General features: G+C 35.7%; 1 protein-coding gene across 1 annotated transcript in view; it reads right to left on the bottom strand.

The window, feature by feature from the left end:
• cdkal1 (CDK5 regulatory subunit associated protein 1-like 1) overlaps positions 1–26404 on the bottom strand; it is an 821501-nt gene that overhangs the window by 598227 nt on the left and 196870 nt on the right. The window contains exon 7 of the mRNA XM_039736195.1: positions 10766–10886. Within this exon, the coding sequence (XP_039592129.1) occupies positions 10766–10886 (121 nt within the window). The remainder of the gene's footprint in view (positions 1–10765; positions 10887–26404) is intronic.

The following is a 26404-nucleotide window of genomic DNA, read 5'->3' as shown; positions in this document are numbered from 1 at the left end:
AAAAGACAGAGTAAAAGACAAAGTAGAACTTCATAAAGACGTTCACACATGTTGGCGCTAAACACATGCAGAGCAGGTTAGAGATTATGAAAGCAGTGTAATTCGAAAGGCTCTATAAAAAAAAAAAACACACTGGTCGCTATACACATGTGGAGAAAGTTAAAGGATATGAAAGTAGGAAAATTAGAAAATATAAAAAAAAGTAAAGATCGCAGTAGCACAAACAAACAAACTGCCTCATTTAACTATGCACCAGTCTAACTTTGGTTTTTGCACAGTAATCACTACACTATTGAACCTTAACACTTAATTCTACTTTATTCACATAATTTTACTTACTTATTATGTTCTACTATACTGTTATCTTTCAATCTATGACTTTTTATTAATCTAACTGATATTCTTCTAACTTTGCACAGTTTTTGATAAGTGGGATCAGGATGCATTTCACTGCGTGTTGTCCTGTATAGCTATGCACGTGACAAATAAAGAATCTTGAGAATTACAAAAACGGAGTTTACCGCACATGCATTTATTGGATACTTTGCAAAAAAATTAACTACTGATGAAGTAGATCGCTTTGTCTGTGCTGGAATTCCAAACAGAGAAACCTATCCTGAATTATGGTACAGTCATTATAAACACAAGTCTCACTGACATCAAATAAAAGATTCAGCATATTGGGACTCGCAAGACTACAAATATTGTTTTTACAGAAGTTCTGAAATAAAAGTTGAAACTAATGAAATAGCAACAATTCAATAAGAGATAGAGATAGATATAGATATAGAGATACATATATAGAGATATATATCTATATATAGATATTGATATATAGATAGATATAGATATATCTATATAGATAAATATATATATCTATATATCTATATATATCTATATCTAGATATATATATCTATAGAGATAGATATATATATATATATCTATAGAGATAGAGATATATATATCTATAGATAACATTATATATATAACATTATATTCACCATGTACCAAGCATTGCCAAGTCCAGTAAAGTAACACAATACAGTACAAGATACTTTTCAATATTACAGACACTACAAAAAGTGCATCGCTTTTCTATTGGATAAGCCAGCATGTAAACATAACGTAAGCAAATGTTCTGTAACTGCGTGAAATTCTTTAAACCCCAGCAACACAAACAACCAAACAAAAATGAAAAGCATAAACCTGTGTTTATTAATTCAGCAACTAGCCAGTAGAAAATTAGTGGTAATCAGGATTTAGTTTGGGCAGCCTACAGAAAACAATAGGGTGCCTGAGAAGTTGCCTTGGCCATCTGTCCATTTCACAGAAATATTACACAGCATGTGCTAATGCAGTGTTAAGTCCAAGCAAATCCTGAAAAATAACGAGGCTTTTGTGAAAACACACAGGGATAGTCTGGATGTTTTTTGGAAGGCCATGCATTTATTAAGCATGATGTGCACTAGTTAAAATCACTTAATGCAAAACCAGTTGGAAGAGAGACAAACACACAGGAATTCAGTTTACAGTGAGAGAGTCATAAGCATGGTAGAAAAACTAAGAACCTGAAAGCAGAACCAATATTGGAAAAGTAAAGTCACTGCAAAGTCAGAGAAGACTGTGTTCTGCTTTGTAGCACTGTTTGATAAGCAAACCAGGACACCATCGGGCATGATCCTTCCTCCTAACTTAGTATGTGGGCTACAGTTGATCTACACTAGCTGGAAGAGTGTGGTAACATTAACGGTGAGAGGATGTTTTACTTAAAACTATGGAGTGATTTGCTAAATTAATGGATAAGGTTATTTTTAAATTCTAGGAGTAAAATTGTCTTACATAATGATGAGGCAGGTCAGCACTAAAATTACAAACACTGGACCCTTAACTTGTTATTAGTATTGTACTGTTGTCATAGGCATGAAAGCAACTTTTCTTTGACTTCATGGTTTTTAGTCTTAGTTAGGAAAATGCCATGAAGGCTACAAGGATGCAAATGGCTTAGTCAGTTATTAACTTTTAAGAATGTACATGATACATAATCTTTTATAAGTGTAACCTGTCTATTTCATTATGCTCATAGTGGTAAACATGCTTTTATTTCGCCCTGGTCTGGATCCTATGGTGCACTGATCAGCAGGTGCATATGCTGTGAAATCATGACTGATTTACCAAACATTTGGAGTGCTGTTCATATAGTTGGTGTTTCGCTGTGTACCATCTGGATGTATATCTCAAAAGTCAACTAATGAACAAACAATAACTATAAACTGAATACACATCCATTCTGTTTTATAAATATTAAATTTCTAAAAATAATTCATAATTATTATTCTATAACTCACACTAGCTCCTTGATAGTAGAGTGTATTTCTGTAAATTGATCATTTTAGATTTCTGATAAAAAGTAACATATAGTTAGGTCCATAAGCATTTGAATATAGATAAAAATCATTGTTATTTTAGCTTTATACCAAAATATTGCAGCTGAAGTTATATTTACTGAAGAAAATTTAGGAACACCTCTATATATGCTTATCCGTGCAATTATCTAATCAGCCAAACATGTGGAAGCAGCATAATGCATAAAATCATGCAGATACAGGTCAGGAGCTTCAGATAATGTTGTGATCAAACACTGGAATGGGAAAAAAATGTGATCTCAGTGATTTCAACCATGTCATGATGGTTGATGTCAGACAGGCTGGGTTGAATATTTCTGTAACTGTTGATGTCCTGGCATTTTCATGCACCAAAGTATCGAGAGTTTATTCAAAATGATGTGGCAAAATAAAAAAAAACATGCACCGAGCGTCAGTTCTGTGGATGAAAATGCCTTGAGGTAAAAGGAAAATAGCCAGATGGATCGAGGAGCCAGAAAGCCTAATGGCAGCTTGGGTAACAATTTGTACAATGGTGGTGAGGAGAAAAGCATAACCCATCAAACCTAGGAGGACAAGCTACAACAGCAACAGAAGACCCACTCTTGTCAGCCAAGAATAGAAAGCTGAGGCTGTAGTGGACGCAGACTCACCAAAACTGACTGACTGCAAACAATGTAAGCTTAATCTGATAAATCTACACAGATGACAGAATCAGAATGTGGCACCAACAACAAGAATCCATGCAATCAAACTGTTTTGTGTCAACAGTCCAGGTTGGTGGTGGTGGTGGTGTGAGGAAATGCATGCTTGGCAAACTATGGGCCCATTAATACCAATTAATCCTCACTTGAAAGCCATGGTCTGTGTGTACCTTCATGGCCACAGTTTTCCCATCTTCCCCTACTTCCAACATGATAATGTACCATGTCATAAAGCCAAAGCTGTCTTAAACTGGTTTCATGAATGTAACAATGAGGTCAATGTTCTCCAGTGGTTTTCCAGGTCACTGGATCTGAGTCCAATATAGCACCTTTAGGATAAAAAGGAAAGCAGGGGTTCACTACATGTGCAGCTGACAAATCTGCAAATATAGAAATCATGAAATCTTTTCAACATGGACCAGAACCTCAAAAAATGTTTTCCAGCATTTTTTGGAATCTATGCTACAAAGAAATGAGGATGGTGTTTTTTTTTCTTAAAACAAAACGAGGTTCTATTCAATTTTAGTAGCGTGCTCCTAATCACTTGCTCAGTTTAAGTACAATGAATATGGAGGTCCGAAGAGCTGTCAATGCAACTAAAACAGGCCATTATAAGACTAAGAAAATAAAACAAACACATCAGAGGGAGAAAGACAGTAGAAACATTAGTAGTAGCCAAATAAACAAATTGGTACATTTTAAAAAGAAGGAACACAACGGTGAGCTCAGCAACACCAAAATGCCTGGATAACTACAGAAGACTGCTGTCCTAGATGATTTCTTAGTAAGGAAAACCTATTCACATCTAGCAAGAACAAGAACACTCTCCAGGAGGCAGACATACTGTATCACTGTCTAAGTCTACAATCAAGAGACAACTTTATGGAATACAGAGGGTTAACCACAAGGTGACATCCACTGGTAAGCCCCAAGAAAAGGAAGGCTAGATAAAACTTTGACAGAAAACATCTAAAAAAGCCTGCCCAGCTCTGGAACAAGATTCTTTAGACATATGGAACAAAGATCAACATGTACCAGAGTGATTAGAAGAGTATGGAGAAGGGAAAGGAACAGCTTATGATCGAAGTATACCATACTGTATGATCTGTGAAACATGGTGAAGAAAGGGTTATAGCATGGATATGTATGGCTGTCAATGGAACTGAGAAGCCAGTGTCAAGAATATGGCTACTGACAGAAGCAACAGAATTAATTTATAAGTGTATAGAGCTATACTGTATGCTCAGATTTAGCCAAATGCTGCAAAACCAATAGGACAGTGCTTCACTGCAGAAATGGACACACTGCAAAAAGCAACTCAGGCACTTTCCAGGGCAAAGAACTGGAATATTCCTCAAAGGCCAAGTCAGTTATCTGACCTCAACCCAAATGAACATGCATTCATTTGATGAAGGCGTAACTGAAGAGAGGATGACCAGTGAATGAGCAACAACTGAGGACAACTGCAGTAAAGGCCTGGCAAAACACCACGAGGGAGTAAATCGAGCATTTAGTGATGTTTGTGGGTTCCACACTTCAGCCAGTCATTGACAACAAAGGATTTTTAGCCAAGTTTTAAAAATGATAATTATATTTATTATTGTTAGTTTGTCCATTTACTTTTAAGCCCCTGAAAGAGGGGGGTATGTATAAAAAATGTCTGTCATTCCTAAACAGCTAATACATTGTTGTTAAGCCCCTTGAATTAAAGTCTACACTTCTATAACATATTGATTGCTTCATTTCATATTCATTGTGGTGGATTAAAGAGGCAAAATTATGAAAATTGTGTCACTGTCTAAATACTTACGGATCCAACTGTACCTTTATAAAGTTTCAAAAAAGCCTAATTTAAAATTAATGCTGTTAATAAGAACTAAAGGGCAAAAACAGCATACCATTCAGTTACATAAAGGATTTAAAGAATACTGAAAGCATGTACTTCCATTCTGCTGTTCTTCTTTAGTTAATAAGGTAATTCATGTCCCAAAATGTGTAAAAAATGTTCATAGTGTAGTATGAAAATGTTATGTTGCCAATACATCTGTCTAACATGACCTGAAGTTTAGACTTCAGAGACTTCTGAAGTGAGACGATTGTGGGAATCCTCTGACAGGCAATGGTACAATTTGCCGTTTCAGAAGACAGTGTCTAAATGAATGTTGGTGTGAATGACAAGTTGAAAGACTTTGTACTCAGAAACACAAACTTCTGGTTTATAATACATTAGTCAATGGCAAAAGAGGCAAAAAATTAAAAATCAAAACACTGCTAATATCACTCTAGGGAATGAGCAAAGCTCATCAAAAAGAGTCCATCAAGAAAACTACAGGGTAAGAAACCATAGCCAGGGCATAGTGAACAAATCACTAATTACTTACAAAAAAAAAAAATTCAGTTGTGTAAAGGACACAAACAATCTATTAAATTTACAGATGAGACGAGGGATATGGTAAGATGAACTTTTCTTCATTATGTGTTCTTCAAAAATGAATGAATGCACAAGTAGCCAAAATAGCTCTAGTGGACTGAAACAAAAAAGAGGGCAAATGTTTAACTGAATTATATGGAAAAGGAAGACACATTCATTATATTAAAGTACCGGTATGTGAAACAACTTCAGAAGATTGAACCCTGCCAATTTTATGAATGTATGAGAACATCATTCTGCATCATTGTAAAATGAAATGGCCTACAAGTGATAAAAGATTTCTGTCCAGGTAAGATGGCGACAGGAGAGCTGAGCACTTGTTTACAAGCAAAGAGATTAAGCAGTAATAAATGTGCAAACAGGCCCTCTTATTTGCCCTAGCAACATGGCCTGATCATATAACCGATTCCAGCTGCTACTCTTCCTGCTCTCCGACAGCTACTTAAGTAAACCTGCAACAGATAATAAATATGAGAAGATAATCTGGACTGATGAGATTTGTGCATTTAGGCCGAAGGAGCCTTGTGCATTGGCATTATCTGTAAAATCAACCCTGATTTAAGGACAATAACCATCCTGGGGTGAAGAACAAGAGCAGCAACAATGTGATGGCATTTACATTTAAGTCAGTGCACCATTCATAGGCGCCAGGGTGATGTGTAAAAATGCAGAGCTGCAAATATTTATACAAGAAAATGAAATCTGAGAGTCTGCATTGGAAGAAAGGATTATTTATTTCCGTCATACTAATAGCTTTCATCAAATTATTATAGTCTGTGTGAAACATAAGTTAGCTACAATAATCTCCATTTTTTTTCTGAAAAGGCACAAGTACGGTGCAAGAAATATAAGGGAAATAGCAGCAATGTAAGCTTTACCCAAAAAAATATTTTTAAGTTGTGAATGCCCTCTACTAAGACATATAATGCTGAATAATGAAATGAAACATAGAACCATCTAAGAAAATAAGATACCCAGGTTGCTAACAGAGGACCTAAATGACAACAGAGCAGATTTGTAACATCAAACTGTCCATTTCATGCACAAATATATCAAATTTACCCATAATAAACCTGTGCCACCACATGCTGTAGAGATGAACTGTGACATTTTAACTTGTACCACATTCACACTACCCCTATGATGTGACCTGAATCCAACTGAATTTTGGTATAAATATCCAAATGCTGATGGTATCTCATTTTTTGAGATCACATACATGCCGCCTTCATATTTGGTACTGAATTCTGATTTAATTACAATAGTCTATATCTGATCAGAGTTTAAATAATCAGATCAATTTCTTGTTGAAGGAAGTGTCCTGACTATGTCATTTTTGCAAATTAAAAAGGGAACAAGATGGTGGCACAAATGTTCGAACGTTACTCATCACATTTGAAAGGTCTCCAGTTACTGGGAGTCAGCAGCAGTTAACCATGGTGTCTCACCACTTGGTTCCTGGTTCCAAATTCTTTGCTGAATGGAGGTGAAGAAAATCTTGGCAGAAAATACTAAGGTACGGTATACAGTGCCAAGTCAGTATATTTAGAAAATAAGCTCTGCTTATAAAATGTAGTAAGACTGAAGAGCATTAGCAGATAAAGACATTTGGGGATGAATGTTTATACCTTACATGAATCACTAAGTCACAACACAAAGTACACCGTAATTTAGTGATAAGGTAGTTATTTCAGATAAGGAAGGCAAAAGCTTTGAGGTAGCATAGTCATTTTTAAACAAATCTTGGCAGATGGGCCATTTTCACTCCTTTTCCCTGCACCACAAGACATTAGCCTACTCAAGACTGCCTGAAAGTACAAGCCAGCTGTATGGGTGTTAGTGCTCTGGTCACTGTGCAGGTAAGTCAAGATCAAATACGGATCCTCAATATTCCTTCGGCACGCAGCTCTACTATGATGATGAATAAAATCAAAAGTTACCAGAGTGATAAATTGCATTCCATACTTGACTGATTATTTCCTGCATGCACCCTGTGGACTTCGTGCATTTTCTGCAAGCATCTTCTGTCACAATAGTTTAAGGACTTAAACATGAAGACTGTGAGGGGGAAGAAAGACGAAAGTAAGATGGTGCTTCAAGACGGCAATGAAAAAAATGTTACTATTTTATGGGAGTTCCTTTTTCACAGTCACCTCTGTACATCCACCATAAGATTAAGGAACTTATATCTTCAAGCAGTAAGAAATGGTGGGATAAAATTACTCATGTTAAAAGCTCAATTCATGCTGTTGAGACGAGACAGCAAAGTTTTCATCTAATGTACATTTAGAAATATTCTCAGTATATATGAAACTGAAGATGAAGTAATATGTCTAACACAGTGGATAGGCAGGCAGGGGACGCATGGTGCATCTTTGCTAAATTGAACAACCATGGTTGAAAAAACTCAAGACATCTGCCAGGAAATGTTAGGAGTACTATTCTTCATATCAGATTTCTGGCACCATCTATAAACGTGTGCAACCTCTCCTCTTTACAACGCCACGAGGGGTAAATAAAGTAATTGACTACTAGAGACTGGAAGACCTGCAACACACAATTAGGTCTATTTTAGGTATTCTAAATAAGTGCATTCATTTAAAGCTTAACTCACCTAATTTTTAAATATAAGTTTGCAAATACTGCATCTGAAAAGGATAGTAAATGAATTTGTTCCTCTGGGTAAATAAAAACTCTAGCTGCAAATATGATGTGCACATTTCCTTTTTTCTCCCGGAAAGACTCTGACTGGACCAAAGCAATTAAACATTCCAGTCTGCCCAATTCATGACTAAAGTACTTTGTAATCACACACTTGTGAATTTTTCTTTGACTGCAGGTACAAATGTTTTTAATACATGAAGGAGAAAATTTTCTATCTGATGAATAATTATGTAAGAGGGGATAAGATGAACTGCTACAGAAAAGAAAAAAGATTTTTAATAATATTACTAGCATTACACTATTCAAAAATTGTATATGCATCAATGGTCCAACTCTAAGAATCATAATATTACATTCACGTTCACACCAAAAGCTTAAAGGAGAGTCAGTCTGACTACATGGACCACTACATAATTTTCTAAATCAATGTTCTAACTGCCAAGTCAATGAATATGCCAGGTTCGGACATTCTTTGCATAACTTCTATGTGTTTCCACCAAATGCTCCTGTTTTGTTTTATATACGAAAGATAAGCAAATTATAAGGTTTAAATTTGGTTTGCCTCTGTTTTTATGAGTAAATCCTACATCCCAAAAACCTGTGTTAGGTTAACTGGAAAATTTATACTGGTCATGTGTGTCTGCTTGCAACTGCCTTACCCCATCCCCAACAGATGAGTTTCAGCCTTGCAACTTCTATTGCCAGGATAAGCTCTAGTCCCTGCTAGATTAAGCAGCTCTGATAATGTATTGAATGAAAAAATCTTTGTATATTTACATTATAAATAGCAGCTGCAACAGTGAGGCTATATATAAATTGACAGTTATGACAGTCTGTTGAACAGAAATACATTCATGAACTTAAATGCTTGGATATTAATGGGCACTCAAATCAATCTGACACATTATTATGCACACCACTACAGAGCTCTTCTCCCCACTTGCCATCCTACCGTGATTACATCATCAGGAGTCTCCTGGTCACAGTACAAGGCAATATATTACAACAGAAAGGTCAGAATCATACTCGCTTCCAATTGAAATTTTTGTGAACGTTCATGATTAACAACTGTTGATAAGTAATATTTTAACAAGACCAGAGCCAGCAATGTGCCACACATTTGGTAAGGGCCTACTTACAAAACATTAAAACAAAGCTTCCTTTTGAGTCAAATGAACTTCTCAGACAATTACATTAAAGGAGTTAGGGTTCTTATGTCTTTTTCGCATCTAACTTGGATTACTACACACCCATCTGCTTATTGAACTTTTAAAATAAAATTAAAAAAAAGAAGCTATGGTGTTAGGCCTTCAAAAAGGCCTGTTTTAAGTTGGAATGAGACTGAGAAGCTATAGAGGCACGAGTCCTACAATTTAAGCAAGAGGGGAGCCATTAAAATCCTCTAACATTCACCCCAAACAAAACAATTGCTACTTTAATGTAGTCTGTTAAAGTGAGATATTAAAATACGAACCAGAATCCAAGCTCCAAAGGTCAAATAATGCAAAGATTTATAAAATAAGGAAGGAAAACAAAACAAAAAAATCTAATGCTGCTGCAAAGAGAACAGCAAATCAAAATTAGAAAAAAAAATGTAACTTGTAAGTCAAAAGTAAAAAAAAATACAAATACTACCAAAAATGTTAACAAGCAATAAGCAAAGGAAAACTATAAAATTTACCAAACTTTATGCGGGCCAAGCTACTACCTCAACAAGTTTCATTTCCATACAAGATGACTGAAGATGTCAGTTCTATTAACTTAGGACCACTTCATTGATGTTTTCAGGTCATTTATCATGGACTGGTATTCGGTCAATATGGCAAGCCACAAGGGTGGGGGTAATCAAACCAGAAGATTTGCTAAGAAAACTGCAATGAGAGTCAGTTTGAAAAATAAAAACAGTGGTCTAAACAAAATGCCAAATGTGCTAAATGGGGATTGCCCCCATAAAGCAAAAATAGGGCAGCAAAAACTTTTATTTTATGCAAAAAAAATTTTTTAAAAAATAATAAAATAAAAGCTGGCACTTAACTGGTATTACTGCAAGTACTAATACACATATTTCATCTGCATGAAGACTTTTGAGATGTCTGATTAGTGTATCTGAGACCATTGTTATTAGAACCCAGCAGTATACAGTAAAAATCTTACTCCAAAATTATTTTCTACTTAAGAAAAAGGCTTGCTAATACCTTAAGATCTACACATATATACACAAACCCCCCATCTTATTTTGCATCAAGGAAACTATACAACAGTGAGCTACAGAAATGAGCTTTATTAATGCATGCTCTCAGTTCTACCCAAAAATAATTTTACTAGCTTTATAAAACTTGAAACCATTAACAAAAAAACAGGAGAAAAATGCACTTACAAAGGAGAAAGGAGCAAAATAAATAAATAAAATTAAAAAAAAAGAACTGCACTTGAAGAAATTGATAGACGCAGACCCTCAGGGTCTTAGATCATTTTGCTCTCAAAGCAGTAGAAGTAACAGCATCACACGACGTCTGGAAAAAAAAATAAATTGAATTCTCAGGTGATGGTGAATATTTTATGAGCAAGTGGGAAAGCAGCTTACCCTGTATTGATGGAAATGATTTCTATCAGTGGGTTTTTCCTAATCTTCGGCAAATCCAATCGTGCTCCCCCCAACCGTTTTCCATTATCCTTTTTCTGACCCAGTAGTCTTACAGAGTGACCTTCAAATGAAACATATAAATAGCAGTCATAACACAGCACAATAACATCGGAGAATCTAGCTAATGCAAGCAAGTGAAACATGTCCTAGTTCTGCACAATTGCAGAAAAAACTAAAAATTCTAGTAACTGGTGTAAACAACATTAAATTGTATAATATTTCACATCAAATCATACAAATAAAAACTTTTGAAATACAATGTACACACAGTTAGTAAAAACCTACAGTTCATTACTGGGCTCTGTGATATACACTTTAAATGATTTTAAAAATTTTATTTATATTTTCATTTAAAGATATCCCTAACATCTACCCCTCAGTTTCTTCTTAGTGCCTCTCAAGTCTATAAAAAAAGATAGAAAGTGGGTTTTGTAGTCCCTGGGTATTAAACAAGAAAATTCATATTAATGTATTTTGATGATCAGACATTCCTGGATAGGTCATTGTCTGCCGAGTCTTGCACATGGCCCATGATAGTGGCATACTATCCCTTCCACAGAGAGTCAAGAGATGTTAACAGTGTGTCAGGTCTTTAAAATAGAATTCTTCTGAATTTTTTTAATAAATCTTTTATAATACATAAATCTCTTAAAACACTTTTTAGAAAAAGAACTATTAACAGAGACAATGATTAGGACAAATAAGGAAACATAGTTCCTGTCCCCACCACATAAAGTAATCCTGAAATTGTATGTAATTCCGTTGTTAACGTCACAGAGTATATCAATTGCTTTTCTTAAAATTAAACATGAAGATTTAGGTATACTGTCATCCTTTGTCTATATATGTGCTTTGATTGCTCATAGGCCTAGTTTTTGTATGTACAGCTACTGTATTATTCTTATTAATATTGTCATTTTGAAATTTGCATACTAATGGGTTTCTCATTGAAGTAAAATCTCAAAAGAAAACAAAACAGGCTCCAGTTCTTAGAAAATCTACACCCGGATTAAGTTGGTTGACTAAATGGATGGAAATAAATTTCTTAATAAAAGGAGATTACTCTGCCTCATTTGGGTAGCCACAAGTTGAAGTTTTTCCAACAGCAAGTTTTTGCGCTGATAACACACAATATATACCCAGACCTCAACAATTTAAATTGACTGCACTACAATCACCTCAAACTCAAAATACGCAAGAACAGCTACAGATAAATGTAGAAGAGGCTGTCCAGCTCTGATCCTGGAGGGCTACATTGGCTGTAAGTTTTCATTCTAACCCTTTTCTTGATTAGCGAGTAGTTTTTGCTGCAAAATAATTCCTTTTGTCTTAATATCAAGTGACTTGCTACTTTAAAACTCAGACCCCTGTTCCTTGAATACCACAAACAATAATGACATACAACATGAGCCATCATACAATACTTGAAAATAAAGAAAGGTGATGGTACAGTAATGTTGATCTGCTCAGGTCCACACAACATTCTGATGATGGTCTTAGCACCTACAAGCCATGGAATTTAATTACTGGTTTAATTATCAATCAAAAATAGCTTTCTAATTAAGAAACTGGACGAAGTGGAATTGGTTGGAGTTTGAGACCCCAACTTAGCAGGTCATCAGTTCACTCATTTCACATCTCATTTTTGTCAGGCTTTCATTTAAGGAAAAAATGAGGACTGAGGCTTAGAAAACAAGTCAATTAAAATGAAGGGAAATTAAGTCAATTAGCAGTGGAAACTGTCACTGATTAAGAAACTCTTAGGCAGGAAAATCTGTACCCCTTCAGGATCGAATTTGGGTCCCTCTGATGTAGAGCATTCAATGAACAGAACTCATTTTATTTGCTGTCAGAATCTCACTAAAGAACATCTTGTACTTGTATTGGCCTCCTGCTGGAAATCTCTTGGCTTTGCAACTCCCAACAGTCTGGAAGTCTTCATTCTATAATCTGGTCCTTGTTTGAACTCCCTGCATCCCAGATCAGCAACACTTCCAAACAAAGTATATGAAACTGGCTTCAGGTTGTGCAGTCATTAAACATTTGGTTACCAGTATGTGACAAGTGGAGTGGGTTGTTTCATATATTCAGAAAAATCATTTACTGTTGCAACCTTATCTAATGTACTCTTTATATTTTAAAAATAAATATTTGATCACAAAAACGTTTTCTCATTTTAGTTAATTTGTTGTTTAATTTCTGTAATTATCATGTTTTCTAATCTTAAAACATTTTTCCCATTAAATTAAAGGTTAATGTTAAAGCAGAGCGAGAGACAAAAAAAGCAAAATAAAACAAGTTCAGTATAGTTACAAATTTGCTTTGACTATTTACTTGGAACTTTTAATAACACATTACATTGGTTTCGCTGATCTTGATAAGCATATAACTGATCATGGCCTGTGTATGACAATCACTTTCGCACCTAAAACACTTCTGCCACTTGAGCTCATTTTGGGGTTGGGGAAAAACTTACTTTGTCTACAGAGAGGAAAATATGCAAGCTTCTCTATCAGTTGTTTCATCAGATTTTTAAGATGGCCCATTTAATGGCAAACCTGGTAATTCTTTATTTTATTGTCTTAACACTACCAGATTCTTGTAATTTGATGTGTTGAAGCTCATACATACAGAAACATCAATACACACAATCAAGATAAGAACAGTAATCATCATTCTCCAGCACCACACAGACAAACATTATAACAAGCACACTTAGACAAATAAATTACTGTAGAAGACTCTTAAGTCCAAGATTTTATGTATCTAAAAGATTAATGAATTCTGTTAGTCCTATTCAGACTCTCAATAATTTTCTCATCCCTAGCATTTCATATCTTCACTTTTCCATACATGCTCCCCAATAACCCTTGAATGCAACTCTCAGCTGAAACGTACTGTAAGTCTAAGTGAATACAGATACTGAAGACAGATACTACTTTGATGGTGAAATTATTTTAATTTTGGCATGTCACTTAATTTGTTGTCTTTCATTCAGACCGGGCAGTTATAGTAATTGTGAATTCATATATTAATCATTTAACCAAGTGAGCGTCATCAGTAAATAGTGGTTTGCTCTGGCAGAACAAAGTATGAGGCATGAACCAAACACCAAGGCTATCTCAGTTAATACTCAAAGACACACTAATATTCATTCATTGTGGACCAGTCTAGAGGTTTGATTTAACATAACTTGAATGTCACCTGCATAGATGGGACCAAAGTAAAGGAAGAGACATGGATAGAGAAGAAGGCACAAGCTTTGTTTTACTGTTTGCTTATTGTGATATAAGTCCATCCATCCATTTTCCAACCCGCTGAATCCGAACACAGGTTCACGGGGGTCTGCTGGAGCCAACCCCAGTCAACACAGGGCACAAGGCAGGAACCAATGCGATACAAGTGCTTAAGTAAATAAAGGGTCATATATTACTGTTATCATATGATACCAGTAAATTTTGTAGTTACTCGATTGCTGTACTATACAAGAATATATTGAAATTTAATTAACGTTGAACAAACACAACAATGGCAGGGCTGGGACCCAACATTATTCTAATGCAGGGGGCAGGAGTTGAAGCATTTCTTTAACATTCTGTGGTGACCACTGCTTTCAGTCTTTACAATGACCATCTGCATATATAAGGAAAGCTGCATTAAATCTCTGAATAACTGCAAAAAACAATGGCTTTACTAGTGTTTGCCTCAAGTTTTACTTGTATAAACAAGGCATCAGATGGCATACTGTTTAAACAGACATATTTCTAAGCAATCTGTACGAACTCATACTTGCTTGATGAGCAATCAGGTGTGAACCAAACACAATTTTAATATCAACAGCTATTGTCGGTCTGTCCATGTGTATATCTATCAATTTCTCTTGATACTATCTTCATCTGACTGACTTTCTCACTCCTTGTTTGTTCCACACATTAATCTTAACAGTCAACCACACAAACACTGGAATTTCACCTTTCAATGTCCATAGTTAAAAGACTGGATTGAGCACTTGCCCATTGTTTCAAACTTCAAACAACATATAAACATCACTTTCAAATCAATAAATTATTTTCAACTCTGGGTTCAAATCCTGGTCTTAGTCACTGGCAATGTGGAGTTTGAATGTTCTCTTCTTGTTTGCATTTACTTTCCTTGGTATATTCTGCTTTAATTCAAGTTAGGTTAACTGGTGACTCTAAACTGGCCCTATGTGATGGGCTCTACAATGGTTTGAGCCTGTCCAGAGGTACTTATTGCCAGGATGGCCCTCCATCACACTGAACCTTAAAATGGATTAAGCAGGTATGAGAATGTTAGGTTTGCTGAAGTTCTTTTAAACAGACAAGCCAAAGTAGCTCTTCTGCACTGTACCTGATACAGAAGTGCCTCTTATAATTCCCTTATTTTAGATTTTTAAGTATTTGTACTTACCCTTCCTTGATAAGCGTGTTCCCAAACAGTTTGCTGCCAAATAATGGCTTTTTCTGTAAAGTTTAGTTCTAGTTTTCATAACTGTCATGTTTGTTTATTCTTTGTCACTTCCTATATGTGTTTAAATTAACAACAAAATGAGCAGGTCCCTTCCTCATCATACCATAATCCAGGCAAACAATAATAATGTGCCAAATTCACTCTTGTTTTTAGGTGCCCCTTCACCCATACAAAAATAATTTCTTAATGAAACACTAATTTAATATAAAATTAAATTAAGGTGTGTTTTGAAAAAGCAGAAGTCAAAGAATTATAATGTGCCATCAAAAAGCAAAGTGGTAAACAGGAGTCAATATAATTTCTTATTTTGAAAACCACAATAATGATGATGAATATGGTATGTGCTGTGCTGCACACTTCCATAAAAGCACAATATTAAATTCATGTGACAACAAGGCTTTACTACGTGGTAAAGGATTCACTCAATCTGTGTTTTCTCATCACATAAACAATTTAACTGTGTGGAGTTTCTTTATGGATTCCATAATTTGTGGTATTTAATAACTCTAAAATGTAATCCTGCAAATCTGTTGGAAGAAGAAAAACAAGTCATTTCCCAACTCACTGATTCAGTGAAGAGCAATACATCAAAAATAAATATTGATTTATTTAAACACACAAAAAGCTGATTAGCAACCAACTGAAAGCTTTCAGTGTCCAATAAAATGTGCACAAATGCTTCACAGTGGCAGAGCAAGATAAACATCACAAAATATCCACATTTAGGTAGTTTTATGAGAATCGTTAGAGATATAGTGAGTAGCAGTTGAACCTTCAAGCCTATTCTCAACTGTTCTAAAAGAAAGGTCACAACATAAAAATGAAAAAACAGAATTGTGGAAAAAGCATATTGAGTACAACTATTGGATAGCACAGAGTTTACAATCTTAAATGAATAATGTCACGCTCTACCTGGTGATAATTTTTCTAGAGATTAAAAGATGGGATTCAATTATAATGCAGTATTAGTTTTCTCAAAGCTATTGCTGTCATATCTTAGAGCATTAGTGAATTTGTGCTAACGTACAGGAAATGATCTACGCAGTGGAATAATCCATCGGTTTTCTAAAACCATTATATGAAGTAAAGAGTCACTGAAAGCCACTAATCAAAGACAGGCCAATTCGCATAGGACATAGATATTTTGCCACACAAATGGCACAGTATATCTTTAATACTGCAGTAGTTCACATTCAAGCTACAACATTACATGCTTGGTTAGCCAAAATGACAGAAAGATGTCATTAATGATGCACAGTTGTTTAATGAAACAATTGCTTCATTTAATCTCCTTACTGTGAACGTTTAAATCCACTTAATATGGAACTCTACCACTAATCACCACTAACAGTGGGTATTTAGCATTCTTGTTCTGACAATATTAAGTATATTTATATATATATATATATATATATATATATATATATATATATATATATATATATATATATATATATATTAAAATAAAACTTTAAATATTTTGTACTTTTCCCTGAATACTTGCATGTGGTTGATGCAGTAAAAAGGCACACTTTTAAGAAAGCCCTTATTTAAAACGAATAATCTTATATCATAAGATATTGACAACCTAAAGAAATTAATAACTAAGGATCTACATTATGCACAGAACTGTTACATGAACATATTACTATAAACTTCTTATCTGCATGAATTTGATTTATTCAGTTGCTACTTTTACAACTTTAAGAATACAAATGAAGTGTGGTGGTGGAATGATGAGCACTATGTTGTTGGTGTTTAGTCTATATTAAAACCCCAGCCTCACACATCATTTACACCTGGCATTAACATGTCTTTTAGGTTATTAGGTAGCATGAAAAACCAAGAGTAAATAAATACATGTGTGACCTGGCTATGATCAGATCATTCTAGCCACCATTCGAGAGTTGTCAGAAATGGATAACGCCATCTCTCACCTTCTTTTAACACATTCTCTGCATCAGACATTGTCATGCTGATTGGTAATGTGCATACACAGCTGCTTGCTCCGATTTTCACTCTTGTACTGTGACATCATTAAGATTGCATACTAAGTTTACAAAAGAATTATTATTATTTTTTTTTTATTTTAAGAAGTGCTCTTTCTTTTGACATCCAAGTGAACTTTACAGAAACCTTTCAGTTTTACAGTCATCTACCTTACTGTGCAAACTATGTTCTGTTGGAATTGAAAAGTTTTAATGAATTCACATCAAGCAAGAAAAAAAATACTATTAAGTTACATATTCCATTTTAAGGTTTCACTTAAACCGAAACTAATACAGTCACATTACTGACAATTTCTGAAACAATACAATCTTGTGCAGTCTGCTGATATCAGCACTAAGCAAAAAATACAATATTATTGATCATTCTGAATGGCTACATCTGTACTTGTGCATTCAACTTACAAACTGGCCAAATTAAAGTCTACAAAAATGATTACGGTTTGGACTGTGGCAGTGCTGGGAGTGGGTAGTAAGGTCGAGAGAGGGGTATAGAAAGAGACAAAAAGCCTGTCACTGGGCAACAGGATACCCTCCCTGTTTCAGTATAAGGCAACAGTCCTACTTGCTCATCTGTGCAAAGGATGCTCCGTTTAGTAAAGCCTGATAATCATTTGCTTCACACTTAGAAGCTCTGGGTTTAAGGCTGTCCTTTGCATGTTAGGATATGAGAGGAACCAGTCTGTGAGCAGCTTCTCACAGGTGTCAGACTTTAAATCCAATAGAAACAAGTCAGTTTCGTGATGAAGGCAGCTTAGCTAAGAATCACTCTGGCATCTACAAGACATAAGGTTGCACCAAAATGCAGACCATAATTCTAATAACAATGATATAAAAGTAAACCTTTTATGATACTACTGTCATAAAACAAATTTTACAGAGCCAGACAATTTTACAATTTAGCCTGTACAAAAGACTAAACATGAAGTCTAGCAGTTTCCAGTTCAGTTCAGTTATTTAATCCCTGCCCTACAATGTTGTATGTGGATAATACAGGGCGAGTCAAAATTATGTTAACATTAATGGGATTATTTTTATCTCGACTACACTTTTCCAGGTCAATGGCTAGGTTGAGGTAGAACATTGCCATGGCCTCCACACTCCCCTGATAGGACACCCTGTGATTTCTGGTTATGGGGTATGCTGAAGGAGCGCATGTACAGCAGGAAAGTTTGCAGTATCAGTGACCTGAAGGACAGGATACGGACTGTGGTATCATCTGTTCCCCGCAAAATGTGTCTCCAGGCTTTAAAGCGTACTGTTGCTCGTTGGTTTTTGTGTGTTGAACATGAAGGCGAACAGGTTGAGACATTCCTGGAAATCATCTTGCACATACAAAGTATGTTTTGTGAATAAACTGCTTCAGCCATTCAAATGTTAACATAATTTTCAATCACCCTGTATATATACAGTACATATGGAAAGAGATACAAAGGTAATCTGTTTAGTATGGAGGCAGCTAACATGAACTGAAAGTGGCAGAGTGAGAAAATGATAGGATTCGGTCAGATTCCAAGTTCAATTCCTTGATTCTGCCAATAATTTCAATGTCCTGTCCAGTCATTGCAAATATGCAAATTAAAAATGCAAACCTGGATAGCATAGATATAGACCTCAAACATTTTTTCTCTTAGCTAGAAAGATATAATATTAAATTCTCAAAAACACTTAATGAACTTCAGGTTTTCCAGAGACACTGGAAACAAGGGAGAAAACCACCCAGAACATGATATTAGTGAAAAGCAGGGCTCATTCAATCATACAGGCACATTTTAAAATTGACAAGTAACCTAAATCTACTCCCTTGGACATGTAGGAGGAAATGTTCACACAAGCAAGAGGTAAATGTGTAAACTCCAAACAATGACAGGACATAAGATTAAAATCCATGATGCTAGATATTTGAGGAAGAAGAATGCATCACTGTGCCACCTGAAAAACTATGTAAAAGTATTCACAGCGCATCACTTTTTCCACATTTTGTTATGTTACAGACTTATTTCAAATGGATTCAATTCATTTTTTTCTTCAGAATTCTACACACAACACCCCATAATGACAACGTGAAAAAAGTTTACTTGAGGTTTTTACAAATTTATTAAAAAAAAAACAAAAAACTGAGAAATCACATGTACATAAGTATTCACAGCCTTTGCTCAATACTTTGTCAGCAATTACAGCCTCAAGTCTTTTTAAATATGATGCCACAAGCTTGGCACACCTATCCTTGGCCAGTTTCGCCCATTCCTCTTTGCAGCACCTCTCAAGCTCCATCAGGTGGGATGGGAAGCGTCGGTGCACAGCCATTTTAAGATCTCTCCAGAGATGTTCAATCGGATTCAAGTCTGGGCCATTGCAGGAATGTCAAGGACATTCACACAGTTGTCCTGAAGCCACTCCTTTGATATCTTGGCTGTGTGCTTAGGGTCGTTGTCCTGCTGAAAGATGAACCGTCGCCCCAGTCTGAGGTCAAGAGTGCTCTGGAGCAGGTTTTTATCCAGGATGTCTCTGTACATTGCTGCAGTCATAGTTCCCTTTATCCTGACTAGTCTCCCAGTTCATGCTGCTGAAAAACATCCCACAGCATGATGCTGCCTCCACCATGCTTCACTGTAGGGATGGTATTGACCTGGTGATGAGCGGTGCCTGGTTTCCTCCAAATGTGACTCCTGGCATTCACACCAAATCATTCAATCTTTGTCTCATCAGACCAGAGAATTTTGTTTCTCATGGTCTGAGAGTCCTTCAAGTGCCTTTTGGCAAACTCCAGGAGGGCTGCCATGTGCCTTTTACTAAGGAGTGGCTTCCGTCTGGCCACTCTACCATACAGGCCTGATTGGTGGATTTCTGCAGAGATGGTTGTCCTTCTGGAAGGTTCTCCTCTCTCCACAGAGGACCTCTGGAGCTCTGACAGAGTGACCATCGAGTTCTTAGTCACCTCCCTGACTAAGGCCCTTCTCCCCTGATCGCTCGGTTTAGACAGCTGGCCAGCTCTAGGAAGAGTCCTGGTGGTTTCAAACTTCTTCCACTTACAGATGATGGAGGCCACTGTGCTCACTGGGACCTTCAAAGCAGCAGAAATTTTTATGTAACCTTCCCCAGATTTGTGCCTCGAGACAATCCTGTCTCAGAGGTCTACAGACAATTCCTTTGACTTCATGCTTGGTTTGTGCTCTGACATGAACTGTCAACTGTGGGACCTTATATAGACAGGTGTGTGCCTTTCCAAATCATGTCCAATCAACTGAATTTACCACAGGTGGACTCTAATTAAGCTGCAGAAACATCAAGGATGATCAGGGGAAACAGGATGCGCCTGAGCTCAATTTTGAGCTTCATGGCAAAGACTGTGAATACTTATGTACATGTAATTTCTCAGTTTTTTTTTTTTTATTTTTAATAAATTTGCAAAAACCTCAAGTAAACTTTTTTCACATTGTCATTATGGGGTGTTGTGTGTAGAATTATGAGGAAACAGATGAATTTAATCCATTTTGGAATAAGGCTGCAACATAACAAAATGTGGAAAAAGTGATGCGCTGTCAATAATTTCCGGATGCACTGTAAAATAAAATCAGATTCTGATTAGGATTATGAGCCAAACCTTTCATTAGTGCGTACTTTTGCAACTCCTGAATTTTCATGCATCGTGCACTATTAGAGGAAGAAAGATATATCAGTTCTTGTACAAAGTCCTGAACTTGGCTAAATGCTGCTTCTTGTGCATCTTAACCAGTGATGTGTATAGAACTGCTTTAACTAGCTAATTCCCTAATTGAAACTGTGACCTGCAGTTGTTCAAATACATTAAGGAAATCAACAGTATTTAACTAGGAGGGGACAAACAATGTATGTTTCCTTTTTTGAATGCAATTATTTCTTTTAGTTATTTAACTTTTTTGTTAATGATCACATAATAGTAGGCACATCCCTTGTTTAATTTGTAAAGACCCTATAAACTGTAACCTGACTAATTTAATTATTTTTTGTCATTGAAACTCCTAAACGACTATTGGGCAGTCTAATTTGTGATCATTACATATCATTTCCTTCGTCTACACAAAGTCATTACTTAAAAAATAAGAAGTTTAATTTGACCGGTGAGTCAAAACTTGGTTGACATCATTTGGATCTCCTTTAACTGAGCACAATCTACTTGTATTGGCCTTAAAGAAAGATATCATAAAGCAAATTTTGTTCATGGCTTATATAACAAAAATCATTTGCTTTAAATACTACAGGCTTCTTTATAAACTAAGTTACCAGGTTAAGTTTACATGCTTAATTGTAAGGCATAAGGCAGTTATTACTATTATGAACACAAAAATAAGTGTGTTTGTAACAAGTGTTATTTTTACAATCATTGCAGACATTGTTAAACCTTTTTTTAACATTTTATTGAATTTATTAAAATTAAATAACACTCCATATAAGCAAGTCAAATTTTACAAAACTAGCTTTGAATCAAATCAGCCCCCACCCACGAGAAAGCAATCTAGGCCAACAGAATAAAACTTTAATATTAGGAATAAATAAATAAATAAAGGGGAAGAGAATCCGCTTCCTCAATTTAAATGCTTTTTCTAAAATGTTATTGATTAGATCCTGCCAGGCTTTGAAAAAGTTTTACACAAATCCTCTAAGTGAGAATTTGACTTTTTTCCAATTTCAAATAATATAAACATCAGTTACCCACTGACTTAAAAGAGGTGGGCTAGAATTCTTCCAGTTGAGCAAGATAATTGTCTATGTGCCAATAGTGAAGTAAAGGCAATTACAGTTTGTTTGTCCTTGTCCACTTTAAGCCCATCTCGGGGTACACCAAACACAGCTGCTAGTGCATTTGGAGGGATTGTGACTCCAATGTTGTCTGAAAGGCATTTAAGGATTTTGGTCAGAAATGATGTTAATTTGGTACATGCCCAAAACATATGGACCAATGAGGCTGGAACTTGATCGCAATGTTCACAGGTTGGATCTTGCCCTGGAAACATTTTGGACAATTTTAAAACGACACAGGTATGCTCGATAGATAATTTTAAGTTGAATTACTATGCTTTGTGCATATGAAGCTAGAGTGAATTCTGTGCATTGTTACCTTCCACTCCTTTTCTGAAATGCCGAGTGAGAGATCCTTTTCCCACTGTGCTCTGGGATCTTTGAAAGAGATTGACTTTAAAATGTTTTTATACATTACAGAAATGCTGTCAGTCCTAAACATTTCTTCTAGCACAGAGGTAGGTAAGGAAAATTGGGAAGGTTTTGTTTAGCAAAGTTTCTGATTTGGAGGTAGTGAAAGAAATGTGTTGCTGGAAAGTTAAGTTTGGAGTATAACGGTTCATAGGATGCGAAGACGCTGTCTATGTACATATCTCTAAGTGATTTAATCCAAAATGTTTTCCAGACATTAAAAAATGTGTATGTTTGAGAGGGTGGAAAAGGATGGTTATCGTGTAGATGTGCCACAGATAAAAGCTTCTCTATCTTGAGGTACTACCTACATTGGTTCCATATTCTGAGTGAATGAAGCACAATTGGGATGTTAGCATATTGGCAATGACTTGTATTTACTGCAGTACAAAGCAAGAAATATAAAGAAGTACTGCATTGATTTACTGTATGTCAATGTCCTGGTTTATATAGCTTGTATATTTTCCATCCAGTAATAGGGTCCAAATAAATGAGATTATGATTGACTCTAACTTCTTAAAAATATTTATTGATATATATTGAACTGCTCTAAAATAGCAAAAGCAGCTAGGAAGAATATTCATCTTGACACTGTTAAGTCTTCCAACTAAAGTGAGATGAAGGGCAGACCAACTATGCACGTTTTGGTCAAGTGTTTCCTTGCAGACCACAAAATTTTGATGATAAAGAGTTTTATGTTTACTTGTGATGTTTACTCCTAGTTATTTAAACTGATCTGTGATGATAAAAGGGAAAGTGTCCAACATAATATCGTGTGCTTGAGAGTTCTAAGACCAAAAATCATTTGAAATTATATTAGTGCTGTTGGGAGTGCAGCCACAGTATTTAGATAGATAGACAGATAGATAGATCAATAGATAGATACCCATATCAGCTGCATATAGTGAAAAATTCTATTCAAGTCCTTTCTGTGATAATTCCCTTTATCTCATAAGCATTTCGACAGTGAATTGCTAGTGGCTCAATGGCAATTGCAAAAAGCAGTAAAGACAAGGGCCATCCTTGTCTAGTACCACTTTCTAGTTTGAAGTAGTCTGAAATAATGTTGTTAATACAAACTGAAGCTTCTGGTATACAGTAGTCTGGTCCATGCACAAATGTTCGGCCCAAACCCAAATTTCTCCAATATAGTGAAAAGGTAGTTCCATTCCACCAGATCAAATGCTTTTTCTGAATCCAACAATATCATCTTTGTGTGTTAGGCTTTGTGGGTGAATACATTACATTAAACAGGTGTTGAAGATTGGAAGCTAATTTTCTGCCCTAAATAAATCCAGTTTTATGTTGTGATATTACTGAAGGAAGCACTTTCCCAATCCTTCTAGCTAGTACATTGGAGAGTATCTTAACATCATTATTCAGAAGTGAGATTGGTCTGTATGATGTACATTGTAATAAGTCCTTATTTTGCTTAGGAAAGACAGTAATTAGATGCTTGGAAAAAAGTTTGAGGTAGCATTTTATTGTCTCTAGCTTCTGTAAATGTTACTAATAAAAGGGGAGCTAACTTAATTGAAATTATTTTTTTTTTATAAAATTTGGCTGGGTAGCTATCAGAGCCTACTGCTTTCCCACTCTGAAGTGAGTTTATCGCATCTAGTAATTCTGAAACAGTTTATCCAAATCCTCTGCACTGAGAGTATCTAGTTGTGGTATCTGTAATGTACCCAAAAACACATTAGGTGTGTCTTGTCTTCTTTAAACTGAGTAGAATATAATGACTACAGTAGTCTGTAAATATGTGCATTATATTTTTTTTATGGTCAATGATTTTGTCTCTGCAAACTTCCTGCTTGTGGATTTGTTGAGCTAAAATCTCATTAGCTTTCTCTCCATGTTCATAGTAATGATGTCTTGATTTAGAAATTAGTTGTTCTGTTTCTTTAGTTGTCAAGAGGTTGAGTTCTGTATGCAGAACCTGTATTTTTCTATAAAGTATAATGTTCTTGATCTATTCTGGCAATCTCACGGATTAGCTCAGATACCTTCTTGGTTTCAGATTTATTTTTGTGGCAAAGATATGAAATAATCTGTCCTCTTGAGAAAGCCTTCAGAGTTTCCGAGTATTCCTGCAGAGACCTCTGAGGATGCATTTGTCTCAAAAAAAAAAAAAAAATCGATTTTGATTGGATATAAATTCTGTACAGTTCTCGTCTGCTAATAAAAGTGGGTTAAGATGTCAACTGCAAGATGAATATGTGGGGCATAGTGATTTAAGCTCCATGATCAAAGGAGCACGGTCAGAGATAACAATAGCATCATAGCATGAAATTGTTATCTACAAAGAAATAATCAATACTTGAGTAACAGTGATGCACTGGTGAGTAGAAGGAATATGCTCTTCAGTTTGGGTTTAGAAATCTCCAGGGGTCTGATAAGTTGTCTTCAGTTACAAATCAGCTAAACTTCTAAACATCCACCTTATTTTTCTTATTTAGTTTTTCTTAAGTCTTCATTTTTTTTGTTTCAAGGAAATAACATTAAAAAAAAAACTGCAAAACATAAATAAAAAAAAAATAATCTGGAATACTGACTGACTGATTGACAAATTTACTTCTGTTTCAATATCATTTTCTATTTTCTTTAGTATCTTTTGTATCATATCAAATGTGCCTCAAGGTCAAAAAAATTTTTCTCTTTAGCAGCTTTAAACTGTCCATCAACTTTCAAAATATAACAAAAAAAATTGAGGGAAGCTGCAGCATATTGCAGCAACAATGGTCAAAATACAGGAAGCATCCCCTGATAAGAACCAAGTCCATCCTTGGTAAAGCATACTTATTAGACAAATAAAAACATGAACGTGGACCATCACTGAAAATGCGACTACATGGGTAAAACAAACAAAACCAACCATGACTGCATAAAGCTGGAAATAAGGGGTATTTTCATTTTCATCAAACTATTTTCCATAAACAAAGATTGTTCAGGTAATCATTTTCTTCCTACAAATTGTCCACCATTTTAAATTGTGCTAAACCTAAGTGAATCTGGAATTATTTACACCTATGGATGCAAGTATTTCTTAAAAAAGCAAGAAACACATTACAGTACAGGTAAAATTCTGTTATAACTAAGTGCCAGGGACCTAAAAATATTTCATTGTAACGAATATTTCATTGTAATGAGAATCTGTATTTGTTAATATAGTGCTTTTATTAACTTGTATCCAGATGTTTGTAATCATTTCAGTAGCTTCTTTCGCATTACTTTAAATCTCCTCCTGCCTACAAGTTATGCTGATGAGAATTTTTCTCAGCATTTCCTTGCGATAATACACTTTCAGGGTGCGAATGATGCCCAAATCCAATGGTTGAAGCACTACCATGCAATTGGGTGAGAGGTATTCAAAGCAAATATTATCTGAATGTGGAAGCATGTTGTGGGCAGCTCAGTTTTAAGTCAGGAGCCGAATCATTACTTCTTCTTCATATTGTGAGGTTTCTGAAATCTTTTGAGACCGCCTCCCCACTCCCCACCCAACAGGAACGACACAACGAAGTGCGTCCTGAAGCGCGATTGCAGCATCTGGGGAAGATTGTTTGCCCGTTGCTGGGGCAGGGCAACATCAGGCTCACATTGCTGCAGTGAAGCACCACAAAAGCAAATCATAAAAGATCGGGGTCACACTATAAGTCCCTGTCTTGCTCCCCAAAACACGAGGCTTAGTCTCAGTACTTCAGCAAAACCAGCTTTATTCAGCTTGAAACAGGAACGGCACAGTTATTTATTGTAGCGTGATCTGCCACTCATAGACACAGCAGTCAGGCAGGATCGTGGCCAGGTCAGTGATCCAATTTAAGTGCTCCTAACCTTGTACCCATCGAAATCTTTTCTGTTTACTTTGGCAGAGAGACGCAGCACATCTGTG

The sequence above is a fragment of the Polypterus senegalus genome, chromosome 15 (assembly GCF_016835505.1).
Source record: "Polypterus senegalus isolate Bchr_013 chromosome 15, ASM1683550v1, whole genome shotgun sequence".
NCBI lineage: Eukaryota > Metazoa > Chordata > Cladistia > Polypteriformes > Polypteridae > Polypterus > Polypterus senegalus.
This window is presented reverse-complemented; position numbering and strand designations above follow the sequence as displayed.